The 26,300-nt window shown below is 37.9% G+C and overlaps 1 protein-coding gene across 9 annotated transcripts in view; it reads left to right on the top strand.

Moving 5' to 3' along the window:
- dlg2 (discs, large homolog 2) overlaps window positions 1-26,300 on the top strand; it is a gene marked incomplete at its 5' end in the record, with an annotated part of 218,398 nt that overhangs the window by 87,428 nt on the left and 104,670 nt on the right. The window contains one exon of one of the 9 annotated variants that reach the window (XM_079600650.1): window positions 10,073-10,150. The exons of the other annotated variants lie outside the window; for them this stretch is intronic. Coding sequence (XP_079456776.1) covers window positions 10,073-10,150 — 78 coding nt within the window. Of the gene's footprint in view, window positions 1-10,072; window positions 10,151-26,300 lie in introns of those variants that run through there. 9 annotated transcript variants of the gene reach the window in all.

Genomic DNA, 26,300 nt, shown 5'->3' with positions numbered 1-26,300 from the left:
CTTAAATTAAAGGTGGAACTTCCTTATCTACAGTGTATTCACCGCATTGATACTTATGTTTCGTTTTCTTATAATATATCTGTAAAAAAAGTTACATATTTAACACGTGAGAAGGTGTAGTGTTTTGTCAAAACGACAGTATCTTGTTGTTCCTTAGGTTTCTTTCCTTCACACAAATGCCGAGGAAGGTCATTCTTAACCAAAGCAAACATGGCGATATGAATACTAAACTGTCTCCATAATTGCAGATTAAGGAGACTGGGGAGTATAAAAGAGAACATATCTAGGCACCCTGATCAGTCCTCGCAGACTGTTTGAAATGCATCCTTCAAGCCAAATGCAGTTTTGAAAGTAATATGAGTTTTTTCATGGTGATGAAATTTCTGTTCGGGCCAAAAGTGAGTATTTTGAAGTCGACTGTCACTATGCGTCTATATTGATTTGTCTCAGTTATTGCAGCAAATCCCAGCATTGATGTTTTATAGATAGGATTCATGCTATTGTGTACTCTCATCTTAAAGTTTGTCTTCTTTTTTTAAACCCATGAATGCAGTCAGATCGTGGCAGTTGCCTGGTAACAGATGTGCCCGACTGAAATGTTTTTAATAATCAGACCCACGCTTGAGTCTGACCTTGTTATTGTGTGTGTGCGTTTGTGTCTGTGTGTGACCTTCACCCTGTATATCTAATGAGTGTAAGTAGCTCTAACAGGGTTATGCTGCACTGCAAGTGCTAAACGACAGAGAGAATGTGAAGTGTGTTTTACTGACAGGTTTTCGGAGACCTTGAGGACCCGACGTACAACACATGTTTGTTGTTTCTGCTCAGCTGATTATATGTCTGCCCACCATGTCATCCTTTTTTAAATAAAAAAGATAACTTGATAGATTGTAGCTTTTTTTTTTTTTTTTTTAGAGTAACGGCAACCTGTCCATATTTGTTGAGCACATGCATGGGCATACCATAATGACTTTTACAATCAAGCAGTTGGTTGTTTTCACAGTGGGTTAAATGGACACTTAAACTGTGAAATGAAATCCCACTGTGGCTAACGTCCACCTTTCAGAAAATGATTTTTTAAATAATTTAAATAATAAAATAATGTATGAATTTATGAATAGCTATTCGTTTATGAATATTCATTACCCAAACCATGCCTGTCACATTTTGTGCACTGAGCTACTGACAGAAAGTAAACTCCCTCTGAAGAGAAGTTGTCTTGGGAGAAAAAAAATCATAAATTTCTGAACAACAGTGTTATTTTATTATTATATTTATTTATCATCAAAATTATATAACCACATAAGCGTGATGCATTGCAGACAGACATTCCAGTTTGATTCCTTACAATTAAGTGTTCGGTACTGAACATTTAAATTATCCAAATTAAGATTATAATATTTTTAACCAAAGCGTGTGGATGTAACTATATTTAACACTGTGAATCAGAAATGGCAGCTGTTTTCTCCTGCTGTGTAAACGCAGCCACTTTTCAGATCTTTTTCTTTTTTTTCTTTTTCTTTTCATATCACATTACACTGTTCTGGTGAAAAATAAGAGGACTGTAGGTCTTCTAAGGTCCAAATCTCTTCCTGTCCTCAACCTTCTGTATTTATCTGACTTGAGAGCTCTTATCTGCCTCATTCCCCTTCTGCTGCGCACTGCTCTGCTGTTACACTTCCTGATTTCTCAGAGTGTCTAATGTCCCGTCCGCCTTTAATCTCCCAGAGTGCACCTGCAAACTCAAGTTTAGCTCGATCAGTGCACACCTCACAGCTTTGTTAAAGCGAGAAATCTACAATGTACAATGCACTTAAAACTATTTCCCAGCCACAGTAGCTGCTTTTAACAATGAGTCATTGGTAGTTTATATAGAGCACATGAGTCTTTCCTGTGGTTCAGGTGATTGCTGGGGATGGGCTGTTGCATTGGTGATATAACTCAGTTTTAGTGCACTTTAAAGCAGCTCAGTCACTGGCTGAGAGAGAGAAAGAGCACTCCCGGGTCCCTTTGAGACATATCGTTTGTGTAAAGTACACAAACGATGGCATTGCAGCACCATGGAGAGCGCCGTGTGCATATGCATGTTGGCATCTTAAAGTGGCTTCCCAGTGCTTCCTTTCAAACCTGACAGGGCACAATAACACACTGCAATTAACACCCCAAATTACCCACCACTGGCTGGAAACCAAGAGAGAGGAGCAGTCGGAAGGAGAAGACAGCGAAAACTGGAAGGGAGGGCAATGGAGGTTGCGTTTCAGGCAGAATCCATTACACAATAAGGCCTCTAGAGAAATTGATTTGCTATTAGAGGGTAAATGCATATGGCAGGCGGTGGGAGATTTCCTGGAAGGGGCAGATTCCGAGCCCTCTTCCCGTGCTCCTTTACAAAACCTTGATGGAACTGCCATCCGCAAAATTGTGTCTAATTTGATGTTGATATTTCAGCATGCACTGCATAAAAGTATACCTTCTGCTCTTCCATTTCAGATGGATCAAAGGCAATTTAAAGAGAAGCGTCTTATTTGAGGATCTTAGCCTCACACTTTCCATCTGTTTCCTGTTAACACTTGCAGAGGGATGCAGAAGTACGCCCCTCTCACATGTTTCACGAACATTTGCCAATGCGTTAAACTCTTTGGGGCATCAATTTTACAAAATGTTTGACTTTGACCTACTTTGTCATTGACTTTTTGAAGTGCTGACAATGATTACTAAACATTTGGTATGATGCATCATTGCGTGAATGGTTCTGTTGTATAAAGATAGAGACCAAATATAGTTGCAGTTATAATCTCCATCTTTTAAAAAAAAAAATTATATCATAAAAATGTATATAAACTACCGTTGAAAAGTTCTGGGGTCGGTAAGATTTTTTAATGTTTTTGAATTAAATCTCTTATGCTCACCAATGCTGTATATATTTGATAAAACTATAGTAAAAATAGTAATAATATGAAATATTACAATGTAAAATAACTGTTTTTTTATTTTTATTTATTTTTTAAATGTAATTTATGAATTTTCAGCAGCCAGTCTTCAGAAATCATAGCATTTTTTTATTTAGCTTTAATTAATAAATTTTTATTTATTTTACGCTATTTTATTTTTAAATTAAATGTATCAGTTTTAGTATTATTTCTTCTTCAAGTTAGTTGCCAAGGCTACATTCCTAATTGTGCATCATTTCTAATTAAACTACTTTTCTTTAAATAAACAGCTTTATTTAAATAAATAAATAAATATATATATTTTTATCATTTTAGTTATATTTTTAGTTAAAATACTGTTTTGTAACTTTGTAAATGTTTTTTAAGTGTTAATTTCTTTCAAAAACAACCTTTCTGACCCCAAACTTTTGAATGGTTGTGTATATACAGTATATATTTTTGTGTATTTTTAATATTCAAAAATATATTGTCATTATTTTTCTCTGTCCATTGCTTTTTCAGATGAAGTCTTTGCAGTTTGCTCCTAGTGCTATACGGTCACAGTGTTAGATGCAAATTGAGAAGGTGTTATAGGCAGGACAGTGGGGGGTAAGAGGGACCTGCCGGAGCACGAGCTGCGGATCACTTTGATGTGAACCTCTGTCAGAGCCTTTGCCCTTTGTGTGGGCCAGGAATCTGCCCAGCCCACTGTATGTTCCTCATGCATACCAACACATCCCACCTATGACTGAACATACGTTGTTCATTAATGCACATGTGTATTTAGGACGGGTATCTTTACACCAGTATCTTTAGTAAGATCAGGAATGTGTATTGAGAAAGTAAATAGTATCTATTTGATCGTGACTTATATTTGTTTGATTATTCATAATTTAAGATGGGGATATGTCAGCTACACAGGCCATGGTTACATTGCCATGATTCATCCTTCACATGACGTAACTCTGCATGTGGGGGACACAAAGCCATGTCTATAGAGTCAAGGTCATGATGTGCCTCCGTAATTTAACTGGGATCAATAGGATCGTATGGCTGTGTAATTCTGACTGTCTGACTCTGCTGAGAGACAAATACTGATCTGAATGTGTGTCCTCTTACTTTAAAACTGAAGTGCAACACACATATTTTAATCGTATCCTTACAACCTGTCGAGTTCAAACAGTCTGATCCATCTGCCAACAGCAATAACTGTGGGATTACCTAATGTTAATGCCCACTAATCCATCTGTCTTTCTTTTTCTTTTCTTTTTTCTTTCTTTCTTTTTTTCTTTCTGTAGATTCTGCTTAGTGCCTCTTTTGGTTTCATCACTTCCTCTTGGGCTCTGTCTTGTGAAGGCGTACAGCCACATTTTATACTGCCATCTCAGTGACTATCACCTTCAGATGAAATGTGATTGATTTCAGCATTTCGGCCATGAGTGACATATCTGAGCGAGAAATGATTTTACCCGTTCAGAAAGGGAAAAACTGTTTTCTGGATGCCTGCTTTGAATCTTAATGTGTTTGTGTGTACAGTTGGATTGTGATTGTTGAAGGGTGTGATAAGTGCTTAGAATGTATTTTCAGGATGAATTATGGAATATACTGCATGCGCATCCGTGTTTCCAATTTTTAACAGAATGGCCGTTTCAGCCGCCGTCCACATTCACGCTTGTTCCTGAGACAGCCCTGAACTTCTTATTAAACAAGTTGTGGTCTCAAAGCCACCATCCTGATTTGACTTACTCCATAAAGCCTTGTTTAATGGTCAGCGTCTGATTGAATGACCCCTCAGTCTGCTGCTTCTGATGGTCTCTGTTGATGATGGAGTGTAGGGTCCTCTGACTCACTGAGAGAATCAGCAACGGTGTACCGCTGGTTTCTTACGCACATCCCCTCTGGGGTAGACCTATTATTTAGAGAATGCAATGCCCCTCGGCCCATTTCCTAGACATGAGCAAGGAAATATCCCTGTGTACACGGAGCTCCCTGGTGTGCAAAAAATCAATAGCCGCGCTGCAAACGCATGCAGTCTGAAAAACGCACTACTGTAGCCCATCTATTACAGATGCGCCGCAGGATAATCAAAGCCAGATCTGATAATGAAGGAGCTCTACTAAGGCAAGCATATTTCAGCACCAGTTGAAACGAAAATTAAGTTTCCAGTGGACCATAATTTATGAATCAAACTTGTCATTTGATAAATAAGTGTGATTTGCCTAGAGCAAGATTCATATTTAATTGTACCATGCAAGTTCCACTCAAAACTTTCCTGTTACTATAGCTATAATCACAACAACAGTATATCTTGGTTCTGTGAAAAATAGCAAAACCAATGTTACTCGCGTATAGATAAAAAAACAATACTACCCTGGCGTCTGTTTCCAGACCTTTCCACTTAGCTTTTCTAATATTAAATGGATTGTTCACCCAAAAATTTAAATTCTGTCATAATTTACTCACCTCAAGTTGTTCCAAACTTGTATCAATTTCTTTTAGCAGAACAAAGAAACTTATACAGGTTTGAAAGAAACTTGGGGTAAGTAAAGATGACAGATTTTTCATTTGTCTGTGAATTATCCCTTTAACACAGGTCCTGAAGCTCTTGCCTGATCATAACCTTGTTTTTCCAGTGATATTCCTTTTCTCTTTTGTAATGTCTCTCCGCTATCTCTCTTTCTATAGTCTTTCTTTAAACCCTCCCCCATCATGAGTGGACACGCCCCCTACTGCTGATTGGCTACACGTGTGTTGTGGAGCTTGGCCCAGACCACTTTCAACAGCGTATCTCAGAAATCACTTACTGCACCTTTAAGAAAGTAAAAGTCGCATGTACACTACTGTAAAGTGTGGTTATTTCTTGTGAATGTGACGCAAATATACCAGAGAGAGTTCCTTAACAATATTCTCTAATCAGCTTGCGTCGGAGGACAATCAAGAGCTCTTTACTCTACTCAGTGCTGGAATTATGTAACAATCATAATAATATGTAGCAGTTAGAATGTGAATTGAAGATGAAGTGCAGTAGTTATGTAACAAGCACAAGGTGTACAGGTGCGTCATTTAGCAAAATAGAGCCGTTTATTGATTCAATGCAGGAGAGATTTATTGCCTCATTCAATTTATTGTCAGTTATTATTCCTGCTTAGATGCCACTGTTTATTTTTTAGCTATAGAAACCCACAGGTTGATTAGATTTAATATCTGCTATCCTTTTTTGTAATCATGAGGATATGGGGTGGAATCATGCCTAGCTCTCAGCTATAAACCCGCTTGATTAATCTCCTTATTTGAGAAGAGAATTTAACAATTTCACAGCTTTACTTTGTGTAAATATTTAACTGAATTCGAATTTGATGTATGAACCTGGAGCTATACATGTGGCTTTCTTCACATTCTCATGTATTCATTATCTTAAAACATGAGAAAGAAAATGTGCACTTGTAAAATTGTGCACAGCACAGAATAGCCTATTTATTCCTGCTCAATAACCTGTTCTGTTGTGCCGCTTATTATATCTCATTAGAGCTCTCTACCATATTTGTCAATGCCCGTGGCTTTTTTTGCCACTCATTTAATGTGTTTTGCGTCTTTAAGGCGTACTCCAATGTTTTTGTTCAGCTCCATGCTGTCGAAAGAACATCAGTGAGTAACATCATGAGTCAAGGCTTCCGTAACTCTGTAGCGCCTCCACTCGCCCCCACACGGGGCGAATCATAGCCCTCCTTCATTGTTGATCCCACACCACCCTCATGTTAACATTTTGACGTATTTGCCTGGCTGAAAGAGCTCACTCAGATCTCAGTGCTTCCATTTTGATGTGTTAGAATTAACTTTTTACCACCATAATGTACAGTTAGCCTGAAAAGATTTTGATTCAGATTTTCTATTATCGTCGATAGATGATCTGATGGTTCTTATCAGTGCATCCAGGACTGTGAGCTTCTCTAGGAACGGTTGAAAGAACCTATGGGGTTTCAGAGGCTATGTTCTTTTACTTTTGCTGATGAGTGCATTTCTGTGAATGTGTGACGTTGTCGGCGAAGACGTTCGGTGATGTTGAAATGAAGCTCATTTGCAGCGTGTGAAAACGCATGCTGGGGTGTGATGGGAAGCGGAAGGAAGAATAATGAAATCTCTCCTCCTGCCGTAATACTCACACTTAGCAGATCAGTGTGAGATATGAGCGTCTTACAAGTATGAGGGCTGACCATTGATCTGTGTGTCAACTGGGTGTTAAAAATGACGGCTCTTGAAAAATGTAAAGCATTCTTATTAGAGCTAAGCAGTACAAAAACATTACCAAATCATTGTTAATCACTATAGACAAGTACAATTTTTAATTTATCATGACTTCATTGCTTCATCCAATGATTTAACAGAGGTTTCATGGTTTGATTACAAACAGTACAATCAATATACAATACAACATGATAACAATTTGCTTGTTGGTAATGAACATTTAAACTGTTATCCATTGTATTTTATGTTGTTGGGTATCACAAAACGGAATATAATACGAAAAAGTAGGTACCAGCGGCAACGATTCTTCTTTACGCTTAGAGAAAGAGATAAACGCTTAGAAACGCCCATATAGCTAACATGATGCCTTATTTCTAGATGACAAAGACAAAGTTTACCAGTACTATGACAAAGGCTACCGGTACTTATCTGAACTAACGTCATGATCACTGCCACTATAAAGAAAACGTTGATTTTTCACTCGGTGCTATTCAATGACAGTAAAAAAAAATATGTGTCGTTATCTCATTGCTGCGTTGCTAAATGATGGCAACTCACCAGGACACTTCACCAACTCTCCACTCATTCTCCTCGGACCATGCAGTTTCATTGGTGGTTAACCTGCAACATGGGCTTTAAAGTGTTTGTGGAAACCGTTGATTCTTGGTTGAATGGAAAGTTCAAAAGAACTGCATTTATTTTAAATAGAAATCTTGTCTTTACTATCACTTTTGATCAATTTATTCCATCCTTGCTGAATAAAAGTATGAATTTCCTTTAAAAACAATTTCCCCAAAAATGTGTATCGTAGTATAAGCCAACTAGGTGGTAAATAATATTTATCAGTGGTTGCTACTGTATTTGCTCAGGAGATTTAATGTCCAAATAAAATCAAGACTGACCATAGTTGCTTTCATAATACCCATTTCATAATACATATTCCTGTTTTTTTGTGGAATTAATTGGTGCTCGTTATTCCAAAGAACAAAGTTAATTTGAATTTATAATAAAAAATATACCGGTATATAAAAAACCATTCCACACTTCTACAATTTACTCTTTTTGAAAAATTGGAAGTATTTGTTGCAAATTCCATTTCATGTTAACTTTGGCCTTGTCCACACTAATAAATTTTTGTTTGAAAATGCATAATTTTTTTCTTTGTTTTGGCCTTCTGTCCACAATGAGACAGCGTTTTTTTCCTGCGAAAATTGACTTTTTTGAAAACACTTTTTTAAAGTGGATACATTTCAAAACGGTATTTGAAAATGATGAAGCTTTTTTAGTCATGTGACTCATATTTTACCGATAGATATGTATGATTATACCACTATTGTGTCTGTTATGTGCTATGAAATTTCACACTGTTGCTAAAGATATGTTAGCCTACATTGTACACTCTTCATATCTCAGTCCTGGAAAGATGACAGAAAATGTACTCGCATTTGCTGTCCTGCTGCAAAACATGAGAGCAGTTGTGTTTTAGACCAAACATTTAATGGTGACTGAGTGTGACACATCAGTGAATGGTGAGATATTTTGCTAAACAAAAATGATTCTACCAGAAGTATAGAATGAAAACTTTATGTCTGTCCTGTCCATTTCATCTCAGGGAGCTTTAATGAGGTTTTACGCATGCGCTGTAAGATGAATTTAGTTTTTTCCTACCTTGTGGATGAGAAACTTTTGGAAAACGCTTCAAAACGCTAGTGTGGACGGATAGTATTTTGAAACGAATGTATCCGGATTAATGTAGACACAGCCTTTAATGAGGACCTCATTTATGCTTCATTAAGTATCATTGTTGTCTCTTACAATTCCGTAGGAGAGAGTTAAAAATAGAAACAATTGAGATAATTGTTAACTTTCAGAGAGTATTGAGCTGTAGAGTGAACGTGTAAAGCAGAGCCTAAAGTATTTGGTCTTTAAACTTCATGAAAAAAGGTTTGAGTTCATATTAAGATCTCTGACTTTTGATTGCAGACTTTTGTATCTCTGAGCAGATCTGGGCAGTTTGTTGAGACCTTGTCTAACATCAGTGGACAGATTGCTGTGTTTTTTGTTCTTTCCAACACAATTCAACAAGTTGCTTGTTGTGGAATTACAGTACATGATACAATTCTAGGTAGATTCCTGCATTAGGTTCAGTGACCGTAGCGGTCTCACGAAGATGTGAATTTGAGCAAAGCATTTCAGAAGTGTGAGGAATACAGCTCATGTTTATCCTAACCGATGGCACAGACAGATTGTGTTTTTGGTCCCAGAGGAACCTCAGGAGTGTTAGATGATTTAGCCCAGTAGCTTGGGGAACCACATTCATCTCTCACACAGCCAGAAGAGCCCCTGAACCGGGACCAGGCAGACTCATGTACTACTCCTCAGTGACAAGGGGGCTGTAGTTGCCCAGGGTCGCCCATTCTGTTAGCACAGATTCAGATCCTACACACGATAGCGTCAAGTAGAAAAGCTACTGCTCGGACCTCCAATTGACAATATGTAAATAAACCTGCAGACAAGAGAATGGAATCAGTGAGATGTTAATGAGAAAGAGAGTGCATGTAAGATTTGCGACTTCTCGGAGCAGTCTGTCTCTTTTTGCCCTCCCTCCTTCTCTCTCACCTGCTCTAGGCTGAGTGTGTGTGTGTGTAGATTATTACTGAGGGGAGAGGAGTGTGAAGAGCATCTCTCTCTCTCTCTCTCTCTCTCTCTCTCTCTCTCTCTCTCTCTCTCTCTCTCTCTCTCTCTCTCTCTCTCTCTCTCTCTCTCTCTCTCTCTCCTCTCTCTCTCTCTCTCTCCCTCTCTCTCTCTCTCTCCCTCTCCCTCTCTCTGACGCTGTGGCTGGTGACTCTTCCACAGTGTTTACTCATAATTCATACGGAGAGATTCCGCTCAGCCACACTATGTTTGCCTCCATTTGGTACGCCAAGAAGCTGGGACGCAGGCTGCTTCAGAATGCTAGGAAGGCTAAAATGCAGAAGGTAGGTGTGAGAGATTTTCATTTACTCCGCGTAGAGTTCACTCAGAAGAATATGACCTTGTTTGAAGTACTTCTTAATCCGAATTGTTTAACAAAAGGTGGATTTGTGGTTGAAGTATCATTAGTGTGAAAGGAAAGATGTTGTTGTCAGGTTTGTCGTTTATTTTCATTAAAGTTTGTTAATGCTACAAAGCGGTTGAGATTGAGTACCCCCACCCCGCCAGATCTAATTTTCAGCGTCTTATAGTGGAAGTAATATAATAGCGTTGTATCCCATTGTCGGAACTTCAGCTTGCTTTACAAAGCATTAATAATGATCTGTATCGTTCTCATTAAACTCCAGAAAATCCTCTTAACCTGCTGTCTTCCTGTTATCGTCGTGTTTACCACGCTGTACCATCTGTGAAGTTGACCAGTCTGTCTCCCTTTCTCTTTCTCACTCTTTCTCTCCCTCTGCCGGCTCTCGCAGTCTTGAGATGTTCAGCACCATATCCGAGTTGTCCTAACCTAGCCTGTCTGCTTTCATTTTATACTAGTCCTGTTTCTGACAGGCTCTCTTCAATTCTCATTTTTCTCTTTCTCTGTTATCCCCAACTTTGGTGCCCTTGCTGAAGATCATGGTTGCTGTCATCAGCAAGGGGCTTCATCACTGTTACTAAAGGTGTGGGATTTGAATGCAACAGGTTTTACCTACATGCTTGGTGTGCAAATGTTCTGGGTTGGAATTTTTTATGGGGGGATTCTCCCAATGTATGTCCAGAGTATGTCTAGGTCATATTTCAGCCTTTTTTTTTCTTTTTTAAAGTAGTCTCTAATGCTAACCAAGGCTGCATTTATTTGATTTTTAATACTTTGAGTTTAACTGTAATATTGTGAGAGATCATTACCATTTAAATAACTTTTTGTCCAATTTAATATATTTTTAAATGTAATATATTCCTGTGATAGCAGAGGTGAATTTTTAGCTGCCATTACTCCAGTCTTCAGTGTTACATTATCATTTAGAAATCATTCTAATACGCTGGATTGCTGCTCAAGAAACATTTATTATTATTATCAATAGCCGCTTTTCCACCATCGGGCCGAACAATGGTAAGAAACGGTTTCAGTTATTAGTGATGCACCGATCATGATTTTTCATGGCCGATTCCGATACCATTTTTTTTACAAGCAAACTGGCAGATTCCGTTACCGATTTCCAGTTTTATTTTCTTTAAGCAACAAACTAGAAAGAATGGAAGATAAACAATAAACAAGATGTTTATTTGGTATTTAACAGGCCAAACTGGCTTTTGGCTATTAAAAACAATAACTGTAACCATCTGGATTTAACGGCAGTAACTGCGCATTAAGCACATTCAATGTACAGTAGATACTGACATTTAGCATCACCATTAATTTTTATTTTTATTTTTTTGGGTTAAACTTGAAAGTACAAAAAAACTAGCCTTAAATCCAAACATTAACTGTAACCATGTGCATAGTTCTGCAACCCAAACAACACAATCAATTCACATTCAACAAAGTAAACACATTCAACAATCCAAACAAAGATGTTAGGCTACTTAATCAGCATTCATTCAACTTTTGTTTTTAAATTCGGTGTGAAGAATAAAAGGTATTTACCAGTGAAACTAAATAAAACCAAAATAAATAAATTATTCCAAAATGTTATATCAATGTTCATCTTATACAGAACTGAGGTTTAGCCTACTTCTAGCTTTTCAAAACGGCATCCAAGTTCTTCTTTACAAAAATAAGCATTTCACCTTTAATTGTCACAAATTTAATTTCTCATCCAACACGTGAGAAGCTGAGGTGGTCAAACGTTCACTGTCTACGCTAGTGCAGGGAAAGGTACGCTTGCGCAACTTCAGCGAGTGCAGGAAAGCGGCTCTTATTTGTGCGCCAGTTCACTAACGGCTGTTCGCTTCTTGGTATCTGTGCCTCAGACAGGTAGCTCTGCATGACATGTTTGTAAATGATAATGTAGTCTGTGCACGCGGGCGCAGTTCCGGAAAAATCAGCCAAAAAAAACAACATTCCAATTTATGCCCGGTCAACCGGTGCATCCCTATCAGTTATATTTCCACCTGAGCTTGGTACGGCATGGCACAATTAATAACCGTTGAAGGCCTGGAATTGTCTGTTTGTAAAGACCCGCCCCCTTTTGTTTCTGTTGCTATGTCTGACAAGCCATGCCTCTCTCACGCCACACATTGTGTCTCATCATTGTATCACGCAGTGAAAAATACATTGCGGAGCAAAGAAAACAGACAACGCGCTGACAACAGGTCTTTTGATATGAAACAAAGTCTCAACTTTCAAATTTGTTAATTTTTGAAAGAATTTTTAAGATTTGTGGCTCTTTAATATGTCGTGACAGACAGCTGTGGAGCCTCAGTTAACGCTGCTCGGGAACCGATCATCTCTTCCTTCAAGTTAATTTATAGCATCAAATAAACATGAATGACCATCAGAAGGAATGTTGTTTCAACCACTGAAAGACCGTTTCTTAAGTTCAAGTCCACCGATGTTAATCTCCTGACTGCTTTGTCGGGCAAAATGGCGTATTTGGCGGATGGTGGATTAGTATTGGTCAGATCGCCTGCCAATCAAAATCCCTGTGAAGGGTGAATTCTCAGAACAGTTGGCTGAACCGTGCGGGTAGAATACTTGTAGTGACATCTTCGCCACACAGGATTGTTCACTTGTCTGTTCTCTGTAGCTGGCAAAGCTCGCTATACTAGAGTGAAGTAAACACAAGTTAATCAAATAAAAATCGAATCATCCTCTATAACGAGGCTGCTATTTACATCTTTATATCGTCTGAACTCTTGCGTTACAGAGGCAACGACTGATGCATTTGTATTACATTCTAAAGAGCCTCCATTATCAGCCTCACAGTTGAAAATGAAACCGAGTGGGCCTGATCGGCACGGAACGGTTAAGCAATGAGAACGGTTTGGGCCAATTCTGGAAAAGCGGCTGATGTTGAAAACAGTTGTGCTGCTTAAACCGTGCTACTTGTTTGTAGCAATGTAGTCTTTACTATCACCTTTGATTCATTTAAAAGTATTAATTTCTTATAAAAACTTTTGAACTGTAATATATAAATATATATTTGTTTAAAGATTTTTTGCATTGTTACAGTACATTTAATGACATTTAATCTACGTACATTCTCTCCATATTTCTGTATTGATTTAATACTTTTGTTTGTATTTTTTTTTAGTTTTAGTATTTTTTTTATGCTCATTCTCAGTGATGTTCATTTTATTCTCAGTTACTGCAACACAGGCTTTTAATTAAACTCAGCATTAATGAAAAACAGCACATCAAGTGCTACAATGATTTTTTAAATCATATTTTACCGCATTAAATTAATGAATTTCTGTAGTGAGACCTTTCAGGGATAATGTAAGGATAATGAAAATAATGTCAATTCAAAAATGGCCCTAAAATGGGTAATTCAATATAAAAAAAGATTAACTTCCTTTGGTTAACTTTGTGTGTTTTTAGTGGAGGTTTTGTTCTTCATTTGAACATCCAGCAAAGTGCTGCCTAGCAAACTATACATAACCTAGTGTTTTGGTGAAGGAATCCTGTATCTGTTTATTTATTTATTTATTAAACACATGCATGTTCATATGGTCAAGCCTCCGAAGTGAGGACAGAAGAGGAATAAATTGACTTATGCTGACAAACCAAAGACACACACCCCCCAGTCTGGAACTTTATGTCCAGAACAGCAGAACGTGGGCGAATCCTGATGACCGAAGGCCACATAAGGACATCAAGAAACTTACTCTAACTAGTAACTACCTACCTAGAAACCATCTGCATCAGTTAATAGTGCTGAAATATGCTTTACTCTGCCACTGATAAACAAATTATTTGGTGGGGTGTGGGGTGTGACATGAAAATGATGTCACAGTGCAAATATCGTAATGGTCCTAAAATATGCTTCAAGCTAAATATGTATTATTTAATGGTTAGGGTAAGGTTTAGGTGATATTTAATCTGGACATTTTCTTGGTTGTATTGATTTCTGTTTTGGCAGGAGGGTTTCACACCCTGCTCACTTTTATGCCTGTGCTGGCACCGTTTCACACTCTCCAGCAGAGGCTTCATCATGGAGTTACTTTGAGATTGGTTTCATCTGTCCACAGGTCTTTAGAGGAACCTGTTTCTCGCTGCTGATGAAATTTTGTCTGTTCTATGTGAGGTTTTATGATCTTTGTCTCTGAGGGCAGATCTATCAACCAGGGGTGCGTTTCCCAAAAGCATCGTTAGCCAACTTTGAACTCTATTGGTAATGACAGAACTTACGACCAAAGTTGGCTTTAGGAAAAGCGCCTCAGAGCAGCAGTTTAGTAGTTATTGAAATTCTTTAATTTGACATACTGTCATCTGGCTTTGTGTTTAAAGCTAAGGGAAGGAGTGATTTCCGGTGTATTTTTCTTTTGGTTTATGGATCCATTCAGTACATAAGCACCACTCAAACACCTGAATGATTGGTGCAAGGTGAGCTGAAATAATATAAAAATAAAATTAAAATAAGAGTAATCCAATATTTATTAAAATGGCAAAGATTGATTTGATCATGCCTTTATCATGCTTTTTAACCAGATTTGTGGCGTTAATGATTATTCATGGGTTTGCTAATGCTGTACTACCTCCGAGGAGGTGCCATGGGTGTATTTCATGACTTACAAATACAAATTATTTTGGCTCAATCTTTACAAGGACAAAGCCAAGAAACCATCACAACCCTGTTCCTGTCCCCAAATATAAATACCGGTAAGCACCTAAATGTACCTATATATTTTTTAGAACATTTTAGTAGACATGCTCGTCTTTTCTTTCCTCAAAGATCTAATGGCTGTTTGCCCCAGTTCATAGCGCTCAATCTGGATTTGGAGAGGGTTTCATGCTTATTCATGGCCTCTTAGCACACCTAAAGGTACTATTATAGAGGAACTACTGAAGCGATGGAATCAAATTGAAATGAACCCTTTTTTATCATTTGAACAGCAGAAAATGTCTCCTCAGCCAATTTTTTTGTGAATAACCTCTGAGCAAAAGTAATTTATTTTAAACAATTTGAAGATGTCCTTGATGTTGCACCTCTCCCTGCTCTATAGCCTTAACAAGCTCTCCCAAAAAAAGTGCGTTATGTGAATATTTTAGAATTTCATCTCCAGAAAGATGGCTATTTTAGACATTGTTTGTGTAGTACTGTGGCTTTTTGTCCTTGTGCGTTCAATTGCCCTTCATATAAAATATGTGTCTGGGTCAAACGTGGACAGCATGCGCTCTTAGGTCATGTTGCCCGCTTGTGCTCAGAACCATTAAACTTGAGGAACAGGTGAAGGTAGACAGTCTCTCTCCTCTCTTTGACCTGGCTACCCCAGCAGCTGCTCTGCAAATATACCCACACTTACAATATTCATTTCTTATTACAGTATTTAAGAGGATAGTTTATCCTAAAAAAAAAAAATTGTCATCATGAATGAAAATGGATGGGGATGTCTATCTCCAAAAATGACCAATCACAACCATAGTCTATATTAGGGGTGGGTTATTGTGTATTGTGGGTATTGTGGGTTATCCAAAATTATGACTTTGATACGATACCTGACTAAAATACCTCGATACCAATACTGAATCGATACCATGGTAAAAAACAGCAACAGTAAAAGTAATTGAATAATCAATGACAGAACTTAAAATTCATTGTTTTATAAATTAATAATAAAAAAACACATCATCAATCAGGTCTATTAGGCTGCCGTCTCATCTGAGGCACAGATCTAATATGTTGGAACATTTATGAAATTCAATGGCAAAAAATATGATATTATGAAAACTTTATAAATAAATAGCTTTAAATAATCTTTTGTGATGTACGAATTTTCTCATGAAATAAAATGACTCAAAGTTTCCTGAAGCCACACGACAGCTTTGTGTGAGGAACAGACTGTCGTTATTTACTGAAAATTGCATGACAGTCATGGTCACCATTGACTTTCATTATGTGGAATAAAACCGCTTAAACATTTCTCCCTTTATATTTCATGGAAGAAAGATACATTGGTTTTTGGGTAACTATCTCTTTAAGGATCCTGAACAAACAAGTGATAATGAACGGTTCTAAATACATTTGAGGCAGTCCAAGGGCAGATTTTTTTTGTGTGAGGAAACCCTGGATAAATGGGCAAACAGTACAAAACATTGTATACTTGAAATTGGGTTTTACACAAAGGCAAACAGGAGGAATGTCTAAAAGCCTCTTTATTAAACAGATAGAAGTGAAGGTTAGACTTTACAGACATTTTGGACCCTGTACCATGGTATCATTTCTCATGAAAAAGACATGTCAAAAACATTAAAGATATACATTTTGTGTTCATTCTGCATTAATCTTGAAACATGATGTCAAACATTTACATAAACACTACTAAAAAAGTACACAACCTTTTATTATGATATATGTATGTGCTGTCAATCGATTAAAAAAAAAAACTAATTACACATTTTCAGGTAATTAATCGCGAAAAATCGCACCTAACATTAAAAGTTTTATATATATATAACACACACACACACAGTTGCTTTAAATAAAATACAGTAAAATAAAGGTGCTTTATATTGTAAAAATGCAGAAGGTTTGCGTTCTGTTATGTTTAGGTTAAGATAGAGAAGTGAACGTGTGTACAGAAATAGCAGATCCACCAATGACATGCAGGAGTTGTTAGCAAACCTTGCACTGTATCTCTTCCTAAATAGTTTTAGTGGTGATGAAGTTCTGCTCTAATTCTTTCTGTGAGTACAGTGCAGTCTCACATATTTCATGCCGGTCATTGAGCCCTCATAAAAAGAACTGCAAGGTTCAACACATTTTGTCTCGCGCGTGTGGCCTAAAACGTTATTAGATTCGGCTTTGGCTGGAGCCTTCCCCATTTGTCTCCCTCATTTGCCTCTGTAAGGTTTTATCATGCGGCGATGACTTTTTAAAATTGGTTTTCGTGCAGGGCCTGATTTATTTAATGCAACTTTGCCGTCCGCATTGTTCTCCACATTCATATTGGAATGTGGCTATAGCCTTTATTCCTGTAAAATGAGGCTTCTACATTAGCAGAATGATGAGGATTTATTTTTTTGATTAATGTCGCTATTTAGTGATTCACTGTATATGTATAGCGGTCTGGCGGCGGTCCAGCATGTTTTAAAGATATTACAGCAGAGGGGAAAAAAAGCATGGGGTCATTTATATATATATTCAAAGTAATACATTGGTTTTCCTAAAAGAATAGGAGAAGCGATGTGATGTACGGTAGTCTTTATCACTATGGAGACATGTTGACATTTTTGTTATATGAATAATTAATAGGCTATCAGGAGTGACAGGCGGTTATGTGTAGGTGCTGTGTGAAGGTGATTCGCTGAGGCTGAGATTTTTCTCAGCACACTTATTCAGTGTTACCTGTAGCTGAATTTAGCCGGTTGACTTCAGCATCCTCTAATGTGGTTTGTTTGTTCCGAAATATTGTTGCCATCGCATATGTCACAAGAGCTGTAAAGACCGAGGCGATACACGCTGTAACAGGCTTGCGCTATTGTTAGAATCTGTCTCGCTTTCTGTACCTGTTCTTGTCTCCAACAAATTGAGGTGTCTCTCGTCCTCACTCCCGAGAAGCATTTCAAGAGTTGCTGATTCAGACTATAGCCTCTACATTATTGATCATCCAGCCAGAATCTAGTCAGAAAATACAGTAGTCAACATTTGAAGTGGATCAAAAAAAGTTAATCAAAGTTGTCCTGAGACGAGAACAGGTATTGTTCAAAACTCCAAATTGACTTACATCAGCCTATGTTTGGGTGTCGACTAGATTTGTTATGTCCAGCTTTTGAACTCCAGCTTAAACCAATCCTGAAGCTGGATTGCATCCTAAATAGGGGATGTTTGCAGTTCCGCTGCGGATTAGGCCATGTGTTTTCCGAACCGGTCCTGGTGGAGGGGATATATGACAGATGTGGCTTAGTGCCACCACAGGCTCTGCTGCGAGCAGTGATAAGTTTAATCGCAGGAAGTTAGAGATGTCACCCGGTTTAATAGGCAGTGATGGATGAAAGTGTCTGTCAGCACATGGGCTATACATTCAAAGGCCTTGAGAGGTTCAGGTGTTGAGGTTCACTTTGTATTTTGAGTTGCAAGATTTTTCCAAACCTAGTAATTCTTTACTGTCTACTGCTTGCGTAAACGGCTGCCTATCCTACCTAAAATGGAACCTTGTAAGTAAACAGTCTACATTTCCACAGCACGTACATGCTAAACAATAACGGTACTCAGTTCTCAGGTACTCGTAATGTGACTCAGCTGATACCAAAAGACATCAATTTGGGCTTTGTTGAGGATATACACACACAGAGAGAGTTTTAAATAACTTAAATATATTGGATACATTTATATAATAATTATTTATTTTGCTTTGCACTAAGTATTTTTTTTTTTAACTTTCATTGAAATATCATTGAATTATTATCTTATTATTATTACTTAATTGTGGTCTGTGGGAGATTACTTATTCATGCAGGATGCATAAGATGCTACCTTTATTTTTCCAAAACAATCTTAAAAGCCAGCATAATTGTACTGCAAACCTTTAGGAACAGACTTCATGTTGAAAGTGTGCCTTTAAGCGCTGTCTATGTAGATATCTCCTGTAAGCCCGTATGGATCGGCCCAAAGGCGGTTTCCGATAACGGGTGAAGGTCTCTGCGCGTTACTGACTTTCCTTTTACGCAACACTACAAGATGAAATGAAATACATTTTCTCATATGTATTACCTCATTATTTCATCTGACTCCATAAAGGAAAACGGTTTTAATGATATCTGAGCATCATTAAAAGTGAGCAAATGTTTGAGTATTCTTTTTAACTCTTTAATTATATTTTACTCATTCAGATTAGGAAACTATGTCGCTCAGAGGTCCTCACGGTGTTCTGTTTAACGCGGGTCTCACGTTCACAAGCTCATCAGTTTTGGTCACCAAAAAGAGGTAGGCCTAATTGCTTATATACCTGAGATCGGTCACATTCACGTTTACACAATGAAACATACTTATAGCCCCCATGGAATTGCATACACTTGAATTTAACTTAACCTTGACTTCAGTAGAGGTATGGCTCTTTACATTACAGAAGTACAACTTTACTTCTCTTATAATAGCTTTGGATTGGCCATTCCGTGATTTCCCACGTACACTTATCTAAAGTAACATTAAATTAAAACAGAGGTAAGACACACCCAGATTTAGGTTGGTCAAGCAGCACGTTTGCTGCCCTAAACGGAAATTCACTTCTTGTCTTTGCAAACCAAGTACACTTGAATTAGCGCCAAATATTAGTCGTCACTAATCTGACGCAGACTTGCGGTAACATACAAATCTATTTAATCTACTTCTAAAATAATTTCAGAGTCAGTCGGAATTGTAACAATTTACTATGTCAGGTATATGTTTCATGCCAATTTCATAATAAGTTCAAAAGATAATCAATATAATAACATAGAATGCTCAGAGATAAAGAGTAAAAGATGAAAGCTAAACCTGACATTTAGAAAATACATAATGCTGAAGTCCTTCAACATTATGGGCTGATCTGAGGTACAGAATTACGCCCTGAACCCTCTTCAGCATCTCTGTAAATGCTCAGACCAAGACAGAAACATTTTCAAATGTAAACATGAGTTCACAGTGGGAATTTCCATTGATCACCGTCCCAGACTTACTGGGGACAGAAGTTGATTTACATGGGGGCACACCCACAGCAGTTAACAAGATATCTCTAAACTCTCCACACCTTATTACCTTTTTGGTTTACTTCTGTGGGAATGAGACCTTTGTACCAATCGTTCAAATGATTGGTCGAGACATTTCATATGATACCAAACATGTATAATACTGTATGATAATTGTTTGTATTAAACCATATAGATATTTGGGTGAATTCAAATAGGGATGGTTGAAGGGAATGATGTGTAAATTGGGAGGTGATCAACTCAAGTGTGATCGTGTCTCGAACGGGGATGGTAATATAGCAAAAGAGTTCAAATGTTAATTTCCTTTGTTGTCTCAGAGAGTAGCCCTCTCTTCCAGTTTTTCCAATCTTACACACGTAATGTTTTGGAACAGAGCTGTAGTGTTGCAGTGTAAAGGCAGGATGTTGGGTCATTTTTGAGAATGATGGTAGAACTAGTTTGTGTCATTGTCTCTCTCTCCTCACCTCTTTTTTTATGAGTGTGCATTGTTTAAGTGTTTTGTAGAGCCGCAGAGTTAGAGCTTAATTAGCACTGCCTTAATGAACATCATGAGAACTTCACAATGGCATTAACAGGCAGAATGGCCAGATCATAAAGGACTGCGCTAAAAACGACCCCTAACTCTCTTTCTCTGCGTCTATCGCTCAGAATAGATAAGACACTTTGCATATTCAGAGTGTCTTCCTCTCTCATGTACTGTTGCAGAATTATTATGGGGTGTATCTCAGCTTTGCTAGCTTTAGCTATTGTTTAACCATCAGCAGCCTCAAAGTTCATGCAGCTTTTTTCTTTGTTGCATATCTTCAACCTTTTTTTCGGCCAAGGACATTTGGTTTGGCTATAATAATATAACAACCTGTGTATATTGTCATATCAATGTACAGTATTTACATACGTAGTTATGATGTTTACATTGCAAATCCAGTAAAATAATAGGCTTTAATAATAACTATCAATAAATGATTAATAGTTATGTACATTTATTTATTGTGCACTGATGAATCGTACACAATGAGACCAGAGGCATGTATTAAGAAAAAGTAAATATGGTCCATTTTAATTTAATGAATATATGATTTTCTGAATCGGACAGCTTAGATTCATCACTCCATGTCAAGCTGAACGCTTCATTTAACTCTTAATTAGGAGAGCAAATTGTCTGACATTTTCTGATTCAGGAGGGGGAATTGCTGCGCATGTTCTGAGACGGATCTGACAGGTGAATTCGGCCACTCGTCGCTCTGAAATAAGACTGTTAATATTAGGATGGCTTTCACTAACACAAACCATTTCCCCCTGGGCTTAAGGCTGGAGCACGTCCCTGTCGGCCAGCGGACAAGCTGTCAGCGACTGACAGTCTATTCCCACAACGAGAATACTTGAAGAGGCCGATTGGCAGAAACTGTAACACAGGCAAGAAGACCCAACACTATTTAGTTAAAGTTGAACTAAACATAACTAGTAATGACACTTAAAAGGCGATATCATGGCATTACTAGGGGTGTGACGAGACACTTACCTCACGAGACGAGACACAAGATTGGGTTCACGAGAACTAGACGAGATTTTTGCACAAAAAAAATCAGAAATCCTCAATGACAAAATTCATGACTGGAAAAATAGTATGCAGGTGCATTTTGAAATGATTTAACTAATAATATTCTAATGCATGTCATTTCAGGTCTACTTTATGAGTATGAATTATCAAATGCATTGAAAGAAAACAGTATACAAGCACTGTAAAAGGTTTTTACTGACTGGCTTTTCTCCTGTATGATTTTTACACGATTCTCTTCAGACCTTACTGTACATTTATGAGCTTCCAGAACTTCTGATTGAGACTGTTTGTGACCTCATAACTGAACTCCTTTACACAAATTGAACACAGAAATAAAAACAGTATACAAAACAAAAATAAATTACAGTTTTATCTTAGTCTTATTAAGTGCAAATAATTAAAGTAGCCTACTGTAGTGCACAGAGTACAGAAACGAGGCTGGTGCGTTTACGTACAATTATTATTGCGTTCGGATTACAAGTTCAGAAACGGAGCCTCCCTTGTCTGTTGTCCTTCAGACGTTACAGTACTCTCTCAATATTCAAAGTGCAAACAGAGATCATAGGCACAACTACGCAGTCCAGAGATGGGTATTGGGAGACAGGCTATTGTATGTATGGAGCCTAATTTGCGCGCATTAGGGAGCTTGTGTTTTACTTTCACTTTCAAATTCGTGATCGCGCGTACTCTGTGTATAGCAGGGAGCAGCAGTGCTGAGCGCGCATTCTACAAGATAAAACAGTAGGCTCTGTTGGGCAACGAATCGTCCGCCATCGTCACACGATCAGTGAACTGTGATTCTTGCGACGGCAACTCATCCTGGAGGAGCAGACTTTTACATTAGTTCATAATGTTTTATATATATATATATATATATAAACAGCAAAACGACAGATGAGGCGAATGTAAGTGTAGCGGTGGAATATTCTATGCTTATTTCACCATTACGCTCCGTCATGGCCATATATAGCGAGACAGCTTTTCACCCGGCGGAAATCTAGTCACATTTTAATCTCGCGAGATCTTGTGGCACGAGATCTCGTCACACCCCTGGGCATTACCATGGCAAATGTGCAAAATGTCCAAAAAACATGGTATGCTAATACCATGGTATTTTTTTTGTACCAGCCTTTACATTGGTTACTAATGCTTACTGTTTTATACGGTATGGCTGACCCAAAGGAACTGAATCATTACACTGAATTTGTGTTGCTTTTATTTGATGATTTAGACCGCTCTGTGTTTGTTCTATTTGTTTGTTTATAAGATTAATGATGTGAAGTTCCAGCGATGTACTTAGTGGTAAAAAAAGATCTCATTAGTTGCTCCACTGCTTTAAAGATCTGAAGAAGTGTGTGTGTGTGTGTGTGTGTGTGTGTGTGTGTGTGTGTGTGAGAGAGAGAGAGAGAGAGAGAGCAGTGCATCATTACCTGGAAAGAACCCAGATGTAAGCATTCTTTTCCTGCCTCTGGTCTTGAGATCAGATCATTGTAAAGGTTTTAAAAGTCCTGGATAATAGCAGACATGTACAATAGCTTTTTAGTTCATTTTCAAAATCAAACGGTAACGTCAGCCTGCTGAATACCTGCTTAAAAGTGTGTAATTGTTAAATATTTTCTCTGTGCAGGTTAATATGCAGAAACATCTATAAGTGAACCATTCATAGGCTGATTTCCTTGAACAAATGTAGAAACTGTTACTTTGTGGTGCTATAAAAAAAAAAGTGCATCGCATACTGGCACAAATGAGCAACATTGGCTCATCCAGCGGTGTAAGTTTGAGAACTCATTATGTTTGTCCATCCAATTGGAAATGGGGAGAGTGAACATGTTTGAAAACTGTTATTTTTGCAGTTTCATTTGGTGATGTTAGTCCCACAGAAATTACACCCTTCACATAACTGTGAAATAATCTTTTATAATTGTATAATCTAAGTTCATCATTGTGCTATTTTAATTAATTCATTTGAATGATTTCCTTTTTATTTTATTTTGCTAATTTTTTTAATGTATTTTTTTTTAAATGTTTCATTTATTTATTTTTGTATTGTTTCTCAAAAATGTGCTCAATTAGGCAGCATCAATTTGCCCACTCAAATGATTGTCCACAACAATTTAAATCAAAAGACTAGTATCCCTTATGATGTTCAAAGATCTTTTGATGGCCTTAGATGTATTCTGAGCAGGTACCTTGATCATTGCTCTGCAGTCAGAGTTCTGTATTTTGATTAATTACCCTGAAATTTGTAATGCATATGGATCATTAGTTCATCGCCAGGCAAAAAACAAACATATTTTTCATGTGCTGGTATATGTCTGTGCTTAGACAGCAGCATGTCTTCTATTTCAAACTCTATATTCATTTTTTTCCCCACCTTTGTCTCTCATACACAATAATATTTATATTAGATTTTTTCTTCTATCACTTCATGCCCCTTTTTAAGTTCTCCCACTGTCTGTATCTCTCCGGGAAGCTTTACAAGATGTGCAGGTTAAAACCTATGTATAATAGATGGAGCTCTCGGCAGCAGATAACAGAGGGGGTGGGGGGGTTTGAGTTATGGATTTCAAAATGTCATACTGTTGATACCCTGAGCAGGGTGGATATAAACATGAGCGGAGAGAGATGGGTAAGGATGGCTTCTTGAGATGAGCGCTGGCCCACTTCTAAAGTGCCTTGTTTAAGGGGTCTGCTTTTCTTTCTATGTCTTTGTGTATTGTAGTCACGAGGCAACCCCGACTCATGTTCCTCATCCTTGCCTCAACTTTATCCACCCACCCCATGGGGAAAAGAGAGACAGAAAGACACAGTGAGACAGGGCTGTCTTATCTATAGCTGACCAGCGGTTGGATAATCCTACACCACACAATGAATGTGAGCAGAGCAGTTTTGACCAAATCAAACCCTGGCTATCTCCAAGCAAACCCTTTTCTTTTTAATTCATCACAAACGCCAATTTTAACACTGAAACGCAGACAGCACAAAGCTTTAACGCCTGCAACTTAGACGTCAAAAAAATACCATGGGAGCATCTGACGCAACTGTAAAATGAAAAGCAACAAAGCATTAGAAAAAAAATGGTCATATGTAAGGGTTTTTCTATACGATATGCACTTTTGGCCCTGTGAATAAACCCTCTAATAGCACAACACTTTTCACACTCTTACCTTCACATCACAAGAATAAATTGCATTTTAAAATAGGATTTTTTTCATTGTCTTTTTTTTTATTTTATTTTTTTATAAATTCAGACTTTGTAAGCTCAATACCTTACCGACCGCAAAACTTCACACAGTAGTGTATTTATATCTATACAATTACAAGATTTGTAGTTTTGTTTTTTATAAATGAAAATTTTGACTGCATTTATAATGTTCAATGTCATTCTGTGATGCAAATCACAGGGTGGTGAAAGTTATCCTGATTTACAGTTTTTAAATTTTTGAAAAATGCATATTTCATATACTGAAAATTGTTTGTCACTCATTAATGTTAATGTTAACATTCCACAAAAACGTAATAATAATAATAAAAAAAATATTATGAGTTTTGAAAATCTGGATCCGGGACAAAAATAAAACACTAAAACCTTTTCAAATTGTGATTTTCATATAAAGAAACTAAGTTAGTTTTGATAAAACAAAAAATAATAATTCCTGGGAAATGAAAGTTAAATAACCACTTATAAATCGTCTATATTCATGCTACTATTTAGATTTCTATGCAGCGCAGACACATCCTTTGATTGAATCATGTACTGTATATTGCATTGCATTTCTTCAAGACCAGGCTGCAACTGCTATAATGATCAGGCAGCCGTCAGACCGTTTCCTCTGCGATCCTGATTATCCGCTTGTTGCCGTTTAGTGACGTTTAGAGCTGTAATCAAAGAGATAACACATTTAGCCTGTCTATTCTGGGATTTCCCATCATCCCCCCTTTGTCTGATTTGGCAGCATGGAGCCCAGGACATGGTTAATTGCTGTTTTTGCGCTTTGCACGTTTAATTTTCCTTTCACGCTCAACATCCTGTAACTCGCGTTTAAGCCTGCTGTGGCGTTCCCAGTGTGGTGAATTTAAGTTTGGCTCGTGTCTGAGCCTGATAACCATCTCTGCGTATGAATGTGTGTGCCAGCGCTCGCGTTTATGTGTTTGTCGGCTCCATTATTGATTGGCTGTAATCTGGTGGTGGCCACTCACTGGAGTGATGTTCCCCTAGGCTTTAATTATATCCCCACGTGATTTGCATCTCAGCTCTGCCCGTTGCTAATCTCATCTCATCTACCTCTCCTCGGCCGCCCCATCACCCCCCTGATTTATTGAATTTTTTGTCACTCTCTGTGCACTTTTTTTTCTCCCTACCACACCCTGAAAAAAGTACAACTAAGCCTCGGTTAGCCTAGCCTACCGTAGCACAGGCCACCGCCAGAAATCTCCATCTCAGACATTCTACTCACATACGCCGTTCCCCCGATGGAAGGAGATACTCATCCAAGGATGAACAGACTTCTAGGACCGCTGCTGTCTTTCCGAGCGGCACAATGATTTGTTCGGGAGTTAACGCGCCTGTCTGAGCCTGGAGTTCTAACCGTCCTCTACACACCCAAAGCCGCTGGATTTGGCTTCTGATATTTGACCGACTTTCGGTTTTCTAAAGAATCAATGGATTTGTTTGTTTATTAGCCACCAGCGCTGAAAAGTCCATTTTATTGTGGCTTGGCTCCACTGGGCTGCGGATATGTACATTGTATCAGTGTTAGGGTGA

The sequence above is a fragment of the Phoxinus phoxinus genome (genome assembly GCF_949152265.1).
Source record: "Phoxinus phoxinus genome assembly, chromosome: 23".
Lineage (NCBI taxonomy): Eukaryota > Metazoa > Chordata > Actinopteri > Cypriniformes > Leuciscidae > Phoxinus > Phoxinus phoxinus.
The sequence above is the reverse complement of the archived record's forward strand: the minus strand, read 5'-3'. Positions and strand labels throughout refer to the sequence as shown.